Consider the following 14,322-nt stretch of genomic DNA (forward strand, 5'->3'; position numbering starts at 1 on the left):
GTTATTTTGGGAGGGGGGAGGGTGGAGGATGGGAAAGGCAAGAGGAGCACAACAGACACTAGGATAGGCAATTTGTAAATCAATGGATGTGAAACGTGATGTGATTACTGCTATCTGTGTATAGGGGTGAGGGTGGGAGTTCATAACCCACATTGAATCAAAGTGATGGAATATGATATGTCAAAAGAAACTTTGTAAATGATTTTGAACAACCCACAATGAAAAAAAATTACCAAAAAAAAAAAAAAAAAAAAAAGAATTCAAACATCCTTACATCCAGAGCTGGGTTGTCCTCAGCTTGAAAACTGAACCCCCTCCTCCCTGCCACCACTGACCCTTGAGATTGGCCCTTGCCACACGCACCCTGTCAACTGCACCCAAAACATTTTCCCCAGAGCCCCAGTCCCAACAGATGCAGGGACTCTCAAAAGCAGCAGCAACCCTGTGTAGGTGCTAGGGAGACAGATGTGTCAGTCCCACCTCCGGGTGCCTCGGGGAGGCTGGAGGCTGGCAGAGAGGTGAGACAGGACACTGGCCATTTGCAGGGGTGGGAAACTGTTAGGATTAGAGAGAGAGGAGAGGAGAGGAGCTGAACCAAGAGTGGGGTAGATAATAGTGAGAAGGAGGGGCACGGTGAGATGGAAGAGTGGACAGCAGAGACTCCTGGCTCCTAACGTGTTTTAAGTTACTAGCACTGTACTGTAAGGGTGGCTACGTGATGTTGTGCATTTGTCAAAGCTCATAGAAGGCACAACACAGAGTGAACCCCAATGTGAACAGTGAATATTAGTCAATAATGTATCAGGATTGATTCATCTATTTTAACAAACATACCACACTAACACAGAATGTTAATCATGGAGGGAGCTGGGGAAGGAGAGAGGAGGAGCATGTGGAAATTCTGTAGCCACGATGCAATTTTTCTGTAAACTTAAAACTGCTCTATAAAAATCAAATCTGTTAGGGAAAAATAGAACAAAATCCCTGGCACCACACACACACACACACCAAAAGAGAGAAAAACATACAAAACACCCTGGGCCTACCTTTAAAAATCAAGGGGCCTCACATAGAAACCTGGACTCCCAATTCTTTTGACAAACCTGAAGATCTACAGCTTCTGCTTCCTCACACCGGGGTCTGTTGAGCCCCCCACTCCCTCACCACTCCCACCAGGTTTGGCCTGGAGCTCATGCTTGGGACCCTGGTGATAAAAGTCAAGTGTCTGATCACAAGGAGAGAGATTTGGCAACCCAGCCAGGCACCCAGAACACACTGGATCCAGACTACATTTCCCACAGGTGGGGAAAGGATACCAATGTAGGAGATGAGAAGGACCCAGGCAGCTTCCAGACAAGATGAGTTCCATTTGCACTGATCTGCAGTTTTAAAATATGGGACTACCCAGTTCAGTGGCACACGCCTGAAATCCCAGCAGCTCAGGAGGCTGAGGCAGGAGGATCAAGAGTTCAAAGCCAGCTTCAGCAACTCAGTGAGACTCTAAGCAATTTAGCAATACCCTGTCCCTAAATAAAACATAAAAAGGGCTGGGGATGTGGCTCTGTGTTGTGTGCCCTTGGGTTCAATCCTTGTATGTATAAATAAATAAATGAATTAATTAAAAAATTAAATGGGATGACACTTAAGTTGAGGCTTCAGACAAATTTGGGAGATAGAGACAAGTGACTTTCAAAACCCAGGGTGTACTCAGATTTCCCCCAGAGAGAGGAACACAGAGAGGAGGACCCAAGGGCTGAGAAAAAGTCAAGTTCATGGACCCAGTGGGGCATCACAAAGCTGGGGTGGGGGGGAGGACACAGGCTTCACCGAGGACCTCCATTTCCCTGGCTTGGCATGAGCAGGAACTGTGGGGGGTTGGAGGGAGCAGGCTGGCTTAAAGCAGACGGAGGCTGGGCACAGGTGTTGTGGGCAATGCCTGGGAACGTACAGGTGTGGCTCCTGGTGGGCTGAGGTTAACTCAGTCCCTGCCCTTCCCTTTCTTTGATGGGAATATGTGCAATCACTTATTCATTCAGCACTCAGCCACTGAATGTCTACTATCTGCCCAAGGCTTTGGCAGGATACCGGGATGAAGAAGGGGATACCACAGCTCCATCCCCTAAGAGCTCCCAGGCTAATGCAGATCGGCACTAACAACTGCCACATGGCATAGCTAATGGCAAGTAGAAGCTAGAACCAGATGCTTCTAGGGAACACAGAGGAGGAGCATCACACTCGGAAGTCAGGAAAGACCTCTTGAGTAGGTGCAGCAGCCCCAGGAGGGGATCTGAGGGTACGGCAAGAGAAAAGGCCCCAGGGTTAAGGGAGAGTATCTGCAGTCTGGGTAACCCATAGCCAATATTGGTCTGAAAAGATCAATATTCATCTTGGATCTTTTGATAGAAAGAGATCACATTCACATAACCTTTATTACAGGATATTGTTATAATTATTCTGTTTTAGTATTAGTTGTCATTGTCGATCTCTTACTGTGCCTAATTTAGAAATTAAACTTTATCATAGGTATGTATATACCAGAAAAAAAGTTTGTATAGGTTTGGTACCGTCCACAGTTCCAGGCATCTGCTGGGGGTCTTGGAACACATCCCCCGTGGATGAGTGGAGACTACTGTATACAATTTGGAGAATTCTCTGCAGTTCAGTGTGGAGGTAGTGTAGGGTATGCAGCAGCAGCTGGCCAGATGGAGCCTGAAGGCCAGAGGCCAGAGGCAGACAGTAGGTGTCCCAAACAATCGCAGTGGGAACAGATGCCCTTAGGGAGCCTGGTTGACCGGACAAGTTTTCCCACAGGCGGTGGGAGAGACACTGGTGACCCCAGGTCAGGCGTTTAGGAGAATTCTGAGGAGTGAATGCAAGCCAACTTGACACACTGACTCCATCATTTACTGTGTGCTCTCAGACAGCAACCTAATCCCTGATTTCCTCATTACTTGAAAGAGGATAATGAAAGTATCTATATCTCCTGTGGAGATAAAAAACCATGGTATCTGCCAGATAACAAGCAGTTGATGAAAGGTGGCTCTCGTCACCATTGCACCCTAAGCCATCCCAGCCCACGGTAATGCTCTCTGCTGCGCTTTAGCCCTGGGTTCATAAAACTGCCTGAAAACAGGCTGCTTCCCCGGCTCCCAGCCACCTCCCTGCCTGGTGTGGAGACTCAAAGGGTGGCGCTCTATGAAAGAGGCTGCCAGGAGGTTGCCATGGTGACCTCCCAGCTGGGCTTTAGGACTTAGGGAGGGAACTAAACCTACTTTCCTTTCTCTTTTTTTTTTTTTGCTAGCTATTTCAGCTATTCTAAATATTTACTGCTAGGTGATTATTGCACATCTCGAAAACACTGAATGATTCCTTGGCACACTGCAGAGAAAAACTGGAAACAATCCAAAGCTGGCTGGGTAAGTATGGTCCATCCATGCAAACGTGTACTGTGTGGCTACTAAAAATGTTATAGATCTGGGTAACTGACAGGAAACTTGTCATGACAAGTTATTAAATTAAAAAAAAAAAGAACAGGTTGGGGAACAGCATAAATCTTGTAGTACCATCCGTGCAAAACTGTGCTACGCTTAACTGCTCATATTTATGGACAGAAACAATGTTGGGAAGGCTGTTTCCCAAAGCGTTCACTGTGGTTCTCTCCAGACAGAGTGAAGCCAGCAAATCTAGGGGTTTGTTCTACTCCCTTTTTTCCACTGTCCTCCAACACCAGAATTGGCCCACCATGGATTCGTGGTGGTGGTGATTATTTTCCAAAGCAACAATGCTGCTAAAAGGAAATAAATGAATGAGTCCTTCATGCTTAGCCAGTCTTGGAAGACTCAACCATGTCAGCCAACCCAGGGACAGCAAAGGTCGGCATGCCCTCATACCCCCCCCACTGAGAAGGTCATGTGTGCTCATCGTGCCTGCTGGCCCAGGGGCATCTGGTCAGATAGGGCCTGAGTCCTAAAGCCTAGTGTCATGCATTTGGAAAAGTCACCCCATTTCCTAGAGCTGAAAGCCTCAAGGTCGCCCTCAGTCATCACCATAAGTGGAGGTGGAGGAGGTCAGGAGAGGCACATGCTGGACAGGACCATGGACTATATATGGAGCAATTTGCTGTGTTCCAGCCACTGTGTCATCCCTGGAGATCCAAGGCAGACATGGGTCCAACCCCTGGGATCCATGATCTAGTGGATGCAGGGCTCCAGGAAGGGCTTGAAAATGCAAGCCCTCATTGTTCCTGAAGGTTCTCTCCTTTCTCGTGGTCCACACTTCATACTCTTTTGAGAAAATTATGTAGTCCCCTCCAGTTGTCCTGGAGGACCCCACTCCTTGGCATATTCTCAGGCCCTCCAAAGTGCACTGAGCCCCAGCCTTACCTCCTACTGGTCTTGCCATTATACCTACACTCTGTCCCAGACACAGCAGGAGCTTTCCACCTCCAGGCTTCTGTTCCTGCTATTTGGCTGAGAATCTCTTCTTTCACCTTTTCCCAAGAATGAAATTCTACCCATTCCACAATGCTTTGTAGAGTACTCTTTTTTTTTTACTGCATAACCATCACAGTTTTTTTTAGTCCAAAAATTAGTTTATAACCTTTTGTTGTGTAATTCTGTTCCTCATACAGCTACAAAGGTTAACAGTAGCAATATATTCAACAGGAGGCGTGTTTGTCTTTTCATGCACCGCGAGGGAGCAGAGTCTAGAATTCTCAGTACATGCGCATTGTCAGCATATTTCCAAAAATCGTCTTGCATGGTTTGTTTAGAGCACTGCAGTGTGAATGGCAAACACATTTTATATGTGTGGTGCTGAGGATGAAACCAATGATAGTGGTGCAGAATCTTCAGACATAGAAGATTGAATTTTTTTCTATATATTTTTAATTGGTGCATTATGGCTGTACATATTGATGGGATTTGCTGTTGCATATTCATACATGCACACAATATAACAGTATTATTTGGTCAGTATCACTCCCCAACACTTCCCTCTTCCTTCTTTGTGTCCCCTTCCCCCACCTTGGTCCCTTTTCTCTACTGATCTCCCTTCATTTTTAGGAGATCTGCCCCCATCTTTGTTTTCCTTTTTCCTCTCTAGCTTCTACTCAAGAGAAAACCTAGGACCCTTAACCTTCTGAATGTGACTTATTTTGCTTAACATGATGGTCTCTAGTTCCATCCATTTTCCAGCAAATGCCATAATTTCATTTTTCTTTATGGCTGAATAAAACTCCATTGTGTATATATACCACATTTTCTTTATCCATTCATCTATTGATGAACACCTAGGCTGGTTCCATAGTTTGGCTATTGTGAATTGTGCTGCTCTACACATGGGTATGCAGGTATCACTAGAGTAAGATGACTTTAATTCTTCAGGGTCAATTAACCTGATTAAATTAAATTTGTATGTCCCTACTTCACAACACTGTAGTAAATCTTATCAAGTGGACATTTCAATCTATAATGCACAAATCAATAACAACTAATGTTTAACTTTTATTTTTCAGACCAGAAAAATGTTTGCTAAACTGTCAGGAAGAAATGAAGTGCATTGATTTGGACTATTCAATTTTAACACATACTCACAAATATTCCATGCATTCTAATTTTGCACTAAAGACAGGTTAGTAATAAATTATTTTTAAGTAATACTGGCATAATTTAAAAACAAAACTGCTTCACATAATGGCTGCACCCCATTTTTTTTCAAAAACATTCGGCATAAAATCTGCAATGATCATGGCATAAAATACAGTGAAACTAGCTTCCACTCTCTTCTGTGGGTTCTATGGGAAGGGTATATGCCATGTCAGGCTCCTGGTTTCCCTCAGTCAAAATAGACCAAGTCTGTCATTCATTGCTGTCTGTGGTGCCCAGGCCAGGGCTGGGCACAGTTACTGTTCAGTGAATGTTTGCTGAGCCATCAAATGACTTTTGCTGCCCACTGCAGTCAGAAGCCTAGAACAAGGTCTGACCACACTGTCTAGCCCCTTCCACCCAGTGCTTCCCATATTGCCTTCATGAATACTACATTTCAGTGCCAAAACTGTACGCTTTGCTCTGAAGTTTTCATTTCAGAATTGTTAAACATCTGAAATATCAGCTGGGCCTGGTGACAATATACATATAATCTCAGCAACTAGGAAGGCTGAAGCAGGAGGATCTAAAGTTTGAGGCCAGTCTCAGCCACTTGGTGAAAACCTCAGCAACTCAGTAAGACTCTGTCTCAAAATAAGAAATAAAAGGACAGGGACGTGGCTCCACGATGAAGCACTTTTAGATTCAAGCCCCTAAAAAAATTTGAAATTTCAAACAATTCAAGTATTTAAAAAGTATGAGTTTTTAATGTATTCTGGATATTAATCCTCTGTCAGAAAAGTAGCTAGCAAAGATTTTCTCCCATTCTGGAAGCCTCTTTTCACATTCTTAATGGTTTCATTTGCTGTGCAGCAGCTTTTTAATTTGGTGCCATCCCATTTATTAACTCTTGGCATTATTTCCTGAGCTCTAGGGGTCTTATTGAGAAAGTCACTGCCTGTGCCTAAAAGCTGGACTGTTGACCCTATGTTTTCTTCTAGGAGTGGCATAGCTTCTGGTCTAATCCCTAGGCCTTTCATCCATTTTGAGTTGATTTTTGTGTAGGGGGAGAGACAAGGGTCTAATTTCATTCTTCTAAAAATATTATACACAGTTTCCCCAGCACCGTTTATCACATATTTTCTCTCATATGTGAAAGCTAGAGAGGAAAAAGGAAAGTGGGGGGGGGTGGCTCATGAAAATCAAAGGTAGATCTGCAGAGTACAGGAAAGGGAGGGAGATGGGAAAGGAAAGGGGGAAATTCTGGGGAATGATATTGCTCAAATTATATTGTTACATTGTGTGCATGTACAAAAATGTGAGAACAAATCCCACCATTATGTACAACTATAATGTACCAATAACAAAAAAAGAGGGAAAAATGTATGAGACAATTGTGAAAATTCAGACACTGGATATTTTCTGATGGGAAGGATCAGTTGTTAAGATGCAGCCACAGGATTGTGGTTACATGTTTGACAGGACCCTCTGCATTTAGAGATGCTTACTGAAGTAACTGCAGATGAGTTGACAGGATGCCGTGGATGGGCTGCAGCCGAATCTCACTGTGATCCAGGGGCCTGAGTAAGGGTTGGAGATGAGACCAGATGGGCCAAGAGCAGGTCATTGGTGAAGCCAGGCTTGGAAGTTCATTATCCTCATCTCTTAAGGTGTGTATACGTTTTGGAAAGGGGAGACTAATGATGCAAAAAATAAAATAAAATAAAACCTGAAATGGGAAAGGTGTCCTGGGGCCTGCTGGGAGGCCCTGTGGCAGCAGACGAAGACTATAGCAAACGTAGTTATTAGTCACACACTTTCCTGGCATGTGGAATATCAACATGACAGTTTTGAAACTAACACAGGAAACGTTGCATCAGAATCTCCATCTGAACAAGATAAAACTGAAGAACTTAAAGACAAAACAGAAATCCTTTGGAAACAAGAGTGATGATGGCTCCTTGTAAATTAAAGACAGCAGTCCCCCAAGAAAAGCCAAGGCCTCATCAGTGGGAAATATCGGAAGATATCACATACAGATATTTTCTCGCCATGCCCCAACTAGGGTAGAGTCAGGAAAAGATTTTTCTGGAAATTTTTCTAGGAAAAAAAAATCATACTTGTGACATAAGTATACTGCCAACATTCTTCTGTTTCAAGAAGCATCAAATAATATCTCCCCTTCAAGATTTTATGACGAAATTTTGTGTTTGTGAAGTGTGTAGATTTGGGTTTTGGAGACTTCCTTTTCGTTTGTTTTATCCACTAACAAACAGACTAGAATAATAATGTATATTTTTGTAAGTTTACATTTACTTAGTGTTCTAAAATGTTTTGTATTTCAAATGATCAAATATTTGGGTCTGTTGTCTTTCATTTTGAAAATACCTTTTTGTAAAACACAAATATTTATTAAGGCGTTATGTGACAGGCACGCGAACAGCTCTGGTTTTTTTCACTGCAGTGGGTGGGAAACAACTACTTGCACCCATCCTCCCAGCTGGAAGGGTGGGTGCCGGGAATCTCAGCTCTGGATGTGCATCAGGAGCACTCAGGGAATGTTTTTAAATGCTGATGCCCGGCCCTGCCCAGCTCAGGTAACTATCTCAGAGCATCTGGTGAGCGGAGGTGGGCCCAGGTGATGATGCAGCAGTTAGAGTTAGGACCACTGTGATTGTTGGTCCAAAGTAAGAGAAGTGGAGCCCCCCAGAGCTGGACTGCCTGACCCTATAGATAGAACTTGGTGCCCAGTGCCAGCCTGGGTGGCCTCTTTAGGGCTCTAGCTACCTGCTCAGTTGGCCTCTGGGGGCAGGTGCAGCAGGCTGACTCCTCCCCCGAGTCTGGGAAAGAGCCAAGGAAGGTGACTGTGGCTGACGTCCCCTCAGGCCCCTGGGGAAAGCACAGGCTCCCTCCATTTCTTCTCAAGCAGCTAATCTGATCAGAAACTTAGACAGAGATAAGGCAGCAGCCTGCAGGAGCCAGCCCAGGACACAGTGGAAGGAAGGGAGGGGGAAGAGAGGGAGACTTGGGGCCAGGCTGGTGCCTTCACATGTCCAGAGGCAGTGAGCTGGGAGCACAGAGGCCCCTCTGGCTGGAACAGAGACCCCAGACAGGAGCCTTTGGGAGACAGCCTCCAGCTCCAGCACCATCCCTGCTCCTTGGGCTCTGAGCTCCCCAGGTGCAGTCTGAGGTTCAGATCCTGGCCTGGGGCAGAGGGGTAAGGAAGGCTGCAGTTAGGGTGCAGACTGGGCCTGGAAACCCACCCTGGCCGACAGCCCCAACCGTGCAGCCTAATGACCCAGGTCCTTCCCTAGCTGGTCTATCTTCTATCTCAGGCCTTCTAGATCGGGGTCCCTGCAGCAGCCTGTTATCAAGCCCCAGTGGTGATTCTACTTGTGGCCAAGGGGACACAGAATCCTGAGCCTCTGGGCTCACTCACTTCACCAGGCCTTGAATCTATTGGGAGACAAAAAGGGCAGAAATTCAAGGAGCTCAGGATGGTACCAGATGAACAAGGAGCAAGCAGGTGGCCCAGCGGATGGCAGGTCCTGAAGGAGGTGTGCCTCACACTCACCTCTGCGGCCCCTTAGTGAGCTCATGCCCGGTGCAGGGTCCCTGTTGGAAAGGGTGCAGCAGTCCTGGCTGCCCTCGCAGAGTCCCTTCTTGCAGAGGAGATAGGCACACCTTTAAACTGTGGGAGCAGCCAGAGCAGGAGAGAGAGACTTCAAGGGGTGACTGTCTCTTTGCACAGCCAGCTGGACATTCCTCGGGTGACACTCTATATAAATCCACAGGGGTCATCTGACCACAGACCTTGACCTGCCCACACTGCCCCAGCTGCCCACCTCCTCCCCCGCCTGGAAAAGCTCCCTTCCCCCTTCATCAGCCTCCAGACCTCTCCCCTCCTCTGACCTCTGCTGCATCTCAGGCTGGGTGGTGCTCCTGGAGCAGGTCTGTCCCCTCCTGGGTGGCAGGGCTTCTGTCTCATTCACTGCTGGGTCCTTTAAGTCGAGTACAGAGCCCAGCACTCGGGTGTGCTAGGAGAAGACCTGCCCAGGGGCTCAGGGCTTTCAGAGAAGGAAGGCTCAGAGCAAGGAGGTGGGGTGATCAAGAGGCCACCCAGGGGTCCCAAAAGACAGTGAGGACTTGCTTTAGCAGAAAAGGGAGCTGTCAAGGACCAGAGTGAGGACAGTCAAGGACCAGAGTGAGGAGGAGCTGACAGGCAACCATCAAGCGGAGACCTACTGGCCCTGGGTTCAGAGACAAGAAAAGGGAGTACAGCACAGCGTGTGTACGTGCGTGTGTGTGGTGTGTGTATGCACGCACTGGGATGGGGGTGGGAAGTGTGCAAAGACAGGCCAGGAAGCAGCCGCCCTAGGGACATTCCAACTCCAGAGCAAAGGCTCCTGAGGGAGGCCCAAGAAGCGGCTGCACCTCCCTTCTCCAGTGATTTGCCTTCCTGAGACACTTTCCTTAACAATCATTAACACCACCGGGGGTGGGGGGTTGTTAACCAATAAATTGGTGGTAAACCATTCCACATAATTATTACCCAAAGAGCACATCTCACAGGGGAGGGGGAAACGGTCAGGCAGCCAAGGAGCCAGGGAGGTGTGGACTGGCAAGAAGGAAGGAGTCACATAAACTGGGGGAGGGGTACTGGCAGGTGCTCAGGGCCTCAGCTGAGACTAGAGGGGATCAGAGAAGGACCTGGCCAGATGGGAAAGGCATGATTTAGAGGGATCCATTATTGCAAGTGGCTCCACAGCCCATGAGGAGCTTAGGTTGGGGAGCCCTGGCAGATGCATCTACTCTGCCCACGACATACATCATTTTCATGGGTGATGTGGCATTTGTGTGCTGAAGTCAGCTCTACCTGGCTGCGTCCTGAAGCCTCCCTGTGTCCCTCTCTCCTCCTCTATAAAATGGAGATGATGATGTTGGTTGGAAATCACAGTTATTCAGCACTTCATCTACCTAAGCCCTGTGGGCACTTTACATGCCATTTAATTTCCCCAACGTCCCTCTGGATGGACACTTTCATAATCCCCGGAGTAACTGCCTCTTTGATGTGTCTGCACACTGGTCAGAACATCACGGAAGTCTTGGTGCACAGCAGGTATTCAATAAGCACTTGGTGCACAGTAGGTGTTCAATAAGGAGCAACTGCTGCTCTAACTGTTCTATGACTAAGCCCCTGCCTTCTCTGCCCTGCCCCTGGCTACCAGATAGACCACAAGATTTATTCTCCTTCCTCCTCACCAGGACAGATGGTATTTTTCCTGCTAACCCAATGTCATAAGTAAAGTAAACATCTCACAATATTTGAATGCAACAGTGGATGAAGAGCCCCGGTGGCAGAAATGTGACACAAGGTCATCATTCGACCATTATTAAGCACTTTTTTTTCTCTTTCTTTTCTTTTTTTTTAAGGCTGAGGCAAAATGAATCACTCAAAAACTCAGGGAGAATGGGAATCACGGATCCCTCTAAATCAGCCCTCAAGAACGTACCGCAGACTCAGGAAGATGCAAACAGTTCCTCCTGCCTTCCCTGGTCCTCTGTAGCCAGGACCACCTCCAAGGCTCCAGGCTGGCTGTGTGTGTGTGTGTGTGTGTGTATACGTGTGCGTGCATGCACACACACACACACACACACACACACGCTGTGATGTGAGAGGCTGGCCCAAACCCAAGAGGGCCCAACAGGAAGCGGAAGCTGTGAGTAGTGACACTCAAGTGGGTGAAGAGGTTTCTCACTGTAACTGTCCCTAAACCCAAACTGTTCCTTCCTGACCTCAAAGCCCCAACTGTCACCACCTACTGTGGAAAATAATTCACTTTGTTCAATGGGGGGAAGCTGGGCCTCTAGATGAAAAGTGACAAGAAAAAAAAATCACTTCCATGATTTTTTTCTCCAAATAGATGGTGCCACACAGATGCTGTGGGTACGTGAAGTAGTGGGTACTGTCAAGGTGGAAACAAACTTGGTGATAGGACCTCGCATTTCTTGACTCTGGAATGTCATCCTGGGCAGGTATCTGGGTAAGGAGGCAGAAAAGTTGTCCCTCCTGTAGCCTGAGTCAAGGACTGCCTTCTAGATACCAAGACTAGAGATTTCACCATTAGAGATTCATTTCTTTGGGTCTTTAAGGAAGGGCCCAAGGAACATGCTAATACTTGGGAAGAGGGAAGGTGTTGTGATGATGATGTGAGATTATTAGAGAAAACTCTCACTTTTTTGACACTAGGAATTGAGTGCAGGGGCATACTACCACTGAGCTACATTCTTAACCCATTTATTTATTTTTTCTTTTTTAAAAAAATTTTTTTTTAGTTGTAGATGGACACAGTACCTTTATTTATTTTTATGTGGTGCTGAGGATTTCGATCCTCACACGTGAAAGGCAGGCACTCTACCTCTGAGCTACAGCCCCAGCCCTAATTCTTTTCTTTTGAGACAGGTCTTAATAAGTTGTCTGAGCTGGCCTTGAACTTGCGATCTTTCGTCCTCAGCCTCTGGAGTTGCTGGGGTTACAGGCGTTCACCGCTGTGCCTGGCTAAAACTCTTACAGAGGCCCAACCCGTCATTCCTGGACAAAGGGAATTCATTTACCCAATAACTGTCAGCAGCTAGAGTTTCAGGGGGACAAATTAGAGCAGGAAGGGAGGAGTGAGGGGCAGAGAAGTCATTTATGTTAGGCTCATCATTAACAGGCAAAGAGCACTGGGCAAGGAGCCCAAAGACCTGGTTCAAGTCTGAGTGGAGCCATCCTTGGGAAGCCCAAAGGGACACTGTGCGAGCTGACCTTCGTGCACCTCCGTCTCCTCATCCTGAGCAAATGCAGACGGTGATGCTGCTCTGCTCTTCCTCGGTGGCCCAAGAGCACCTGCCAATAATGGGCCCTCTATTCACAGTGGCTATGGCGCCAACCGAGGTGCCATCAATGGGTGAGGGGATAAAGACAATGGGATGTACATACACAATGGCATATCTGCACATTCAGCTGTGAAGAAGAATGAAATCCCGTCATTTGTGACATGCATGGACCTTAACCACATTAAGTGAAATAAGCCAGATGCAGAAAGACAAACACGGCGTGCTGAGCCGAGTGTGGAAGCTAAACACATAGAGTAGTGATCCGAATATAGAATAGCCATCACTGGAGGCTGGGCAGCGGAGTTGGGGGATAAAGGGAGGCTGGATTTGATGAGCACACCCTGTGCCTGTTGGAAATACCACCCTGAACCCCACTGATGTGTGCTATTAACACATGTTAATCAAAAATGAAATAAAATATCAAATAAAAAAAAAAGAGCGCCAGCATTGGCAGGCTCTGGTTGAGCAATGCTGGAGGGGAATGGGCACCCTCCAGGTGTTCACCTAGGGCAGGTATCATTCAACCCCTGGAGACCTGGTCAGCACTGTCCTCCTCCCCGCAGTAGGCCACTGCGACCACAAACCCAGGAGTGGAGCAGAGCCGCCCTATCAGGTGTTTTCCCTTTGAAAGTCAAGTCTGAGGCCTTGGGACAATGGAGGGTGTTCACAGCACCAGGCTGCTGGAGCCCAGCCAGGGGCTGTGTCCCTCCCCTTCCCAGCCCTTGTCCAGCCAGCAACAGGAGCCTGGCCACTGGACCCGCAGCTTGGGCACCTCCTCTGCTCTTTGTGGGTCCTCAAGGAAATCCTGGGGATGTGAGCCAAGACGGGTCATGGAGGAAGATTGGTCTGCACACATGAAAGGCAAAGGTGGTGCTTCCAGAAGAGAAGTTGCTGGAACACTGCTTCTAGGTTGTAGCCTAACACCCTGGAGTCTCTGGACTTACCCTGTGACCAGTCTGCTGTGAGATCCTTGGCCTGGGATCAAACACAAGGGGGTCATATGATAAATCTAGAAAGTCCCAGTTCTGTTCAGTGGTACTCCAGCAACCGAGTTCCAGCAACCATCCTGGGGACGAAGGTGAAGATGGCCTGGGTAAGCCAGATGGATGCTCCACCCTCCTTCATACACACACACACACACACACACACACACACACGCACACACACACATATACTTTTTTTTCTCATTTACAATTAAAAACAAACAAACAAAAAAGATTAGCCAGGTTCTAGAGAGGACGTGGACAAAAACATTTAAGAAATGAACTACTGATGTCCCCCGTGTCAGCAACTGAAGCCTTCTCCTGTTGGCACCCTTCTTCAAAGCCCACTCTTTCCTGTTGCTACCTTTCACCAAGAAAGAGACCAGGTGACAGACATCGCTGAGCTCCTAGCTGGGAATAACAGTTGGTCCCTGTTAGGGGGGGGCTGGGGGATAAAGGGAGACTTGGGGAACGAGCAGCTGTGAATGAACCTGTCCTTCACAGAAATGTAGATCCCCGAGTCCAGCTCACCCAGGCTCCCAGGCTGGTGCCACCTGTTCCCTCCCTCCCAGAAGGCTCCCCTGTTGCCCCTGAGGTGACCAATCACCGTGCCATGGCCACCCCTGAGGTCTGATGCTCGACCTCCCCAGGGCACACCTGGGGTGCAGAATGCCAGGCACAGGGGCCTCCCCCTGGACTTCCTTTTCTCTTCCTCCTGCTTCGCCACCTTCCCCAGAGCCACTTCTTCTTTCCAGAAGTCCTCACCAAGCACAGCCCATCTGGGTTCCCTTTAGTCTCTGCACTGACAGCTGGGATTGTGTGGCACAGCAGTGAATTGCTATGTGTGTCTCTGAAGGACATAAAACAAACATCCC

At 47.5% G+C, this 14,322-nt stretch overlaps 1 protein-coding gene across 4 annotated transcripts in view; it reads right to left on the reverse strand.

Moving 5' to 3' along the window:
* Positions 1 to 14,322, reverse strand: part of Paqr5 (progestin and adipoQ receptor family member 5) — an 85,901-nt gene that overhangs the window by 59,169 nt on the left and 12,410 nt on the right. The window contains exon 1 of one of the 4 annotated variants that reach the window (XM_048793478.1): positions 9,160 to 9,344. The exons of 2 other annotated variants lie outside the window; for them this stretch is intronic. In XM_048793478.1, coding sequence (XP_048649435.1) covers positions 9,160 to 9,184 — 25 coding nt within the window. In that variant the 5' untranslated portion in view covers positions 9,185 to 9,344. Of the gene's footprint in view, positions 1 to 7,093; positions 7,199 to 9,159; positions 9,345 to 14,322 lie in introns of those variants that run through there. One more of the 4 variants, XM_048793480.1, reaches the window with a different exon arrangement.

The sequence above is a fragment of the Marmota marmota genome, unplaced genomic scaffold (assembly GCF_001458135.2).
Source record: "Marmota marmota marmota unplaced genomic scaffold, marMar, whole genome shotgun sequence".
NCBI lineage: Eukaryota > Metazoa > Chordata > Mammalia > Rodentia > Sciuridae > Marmota > Marmota marmota.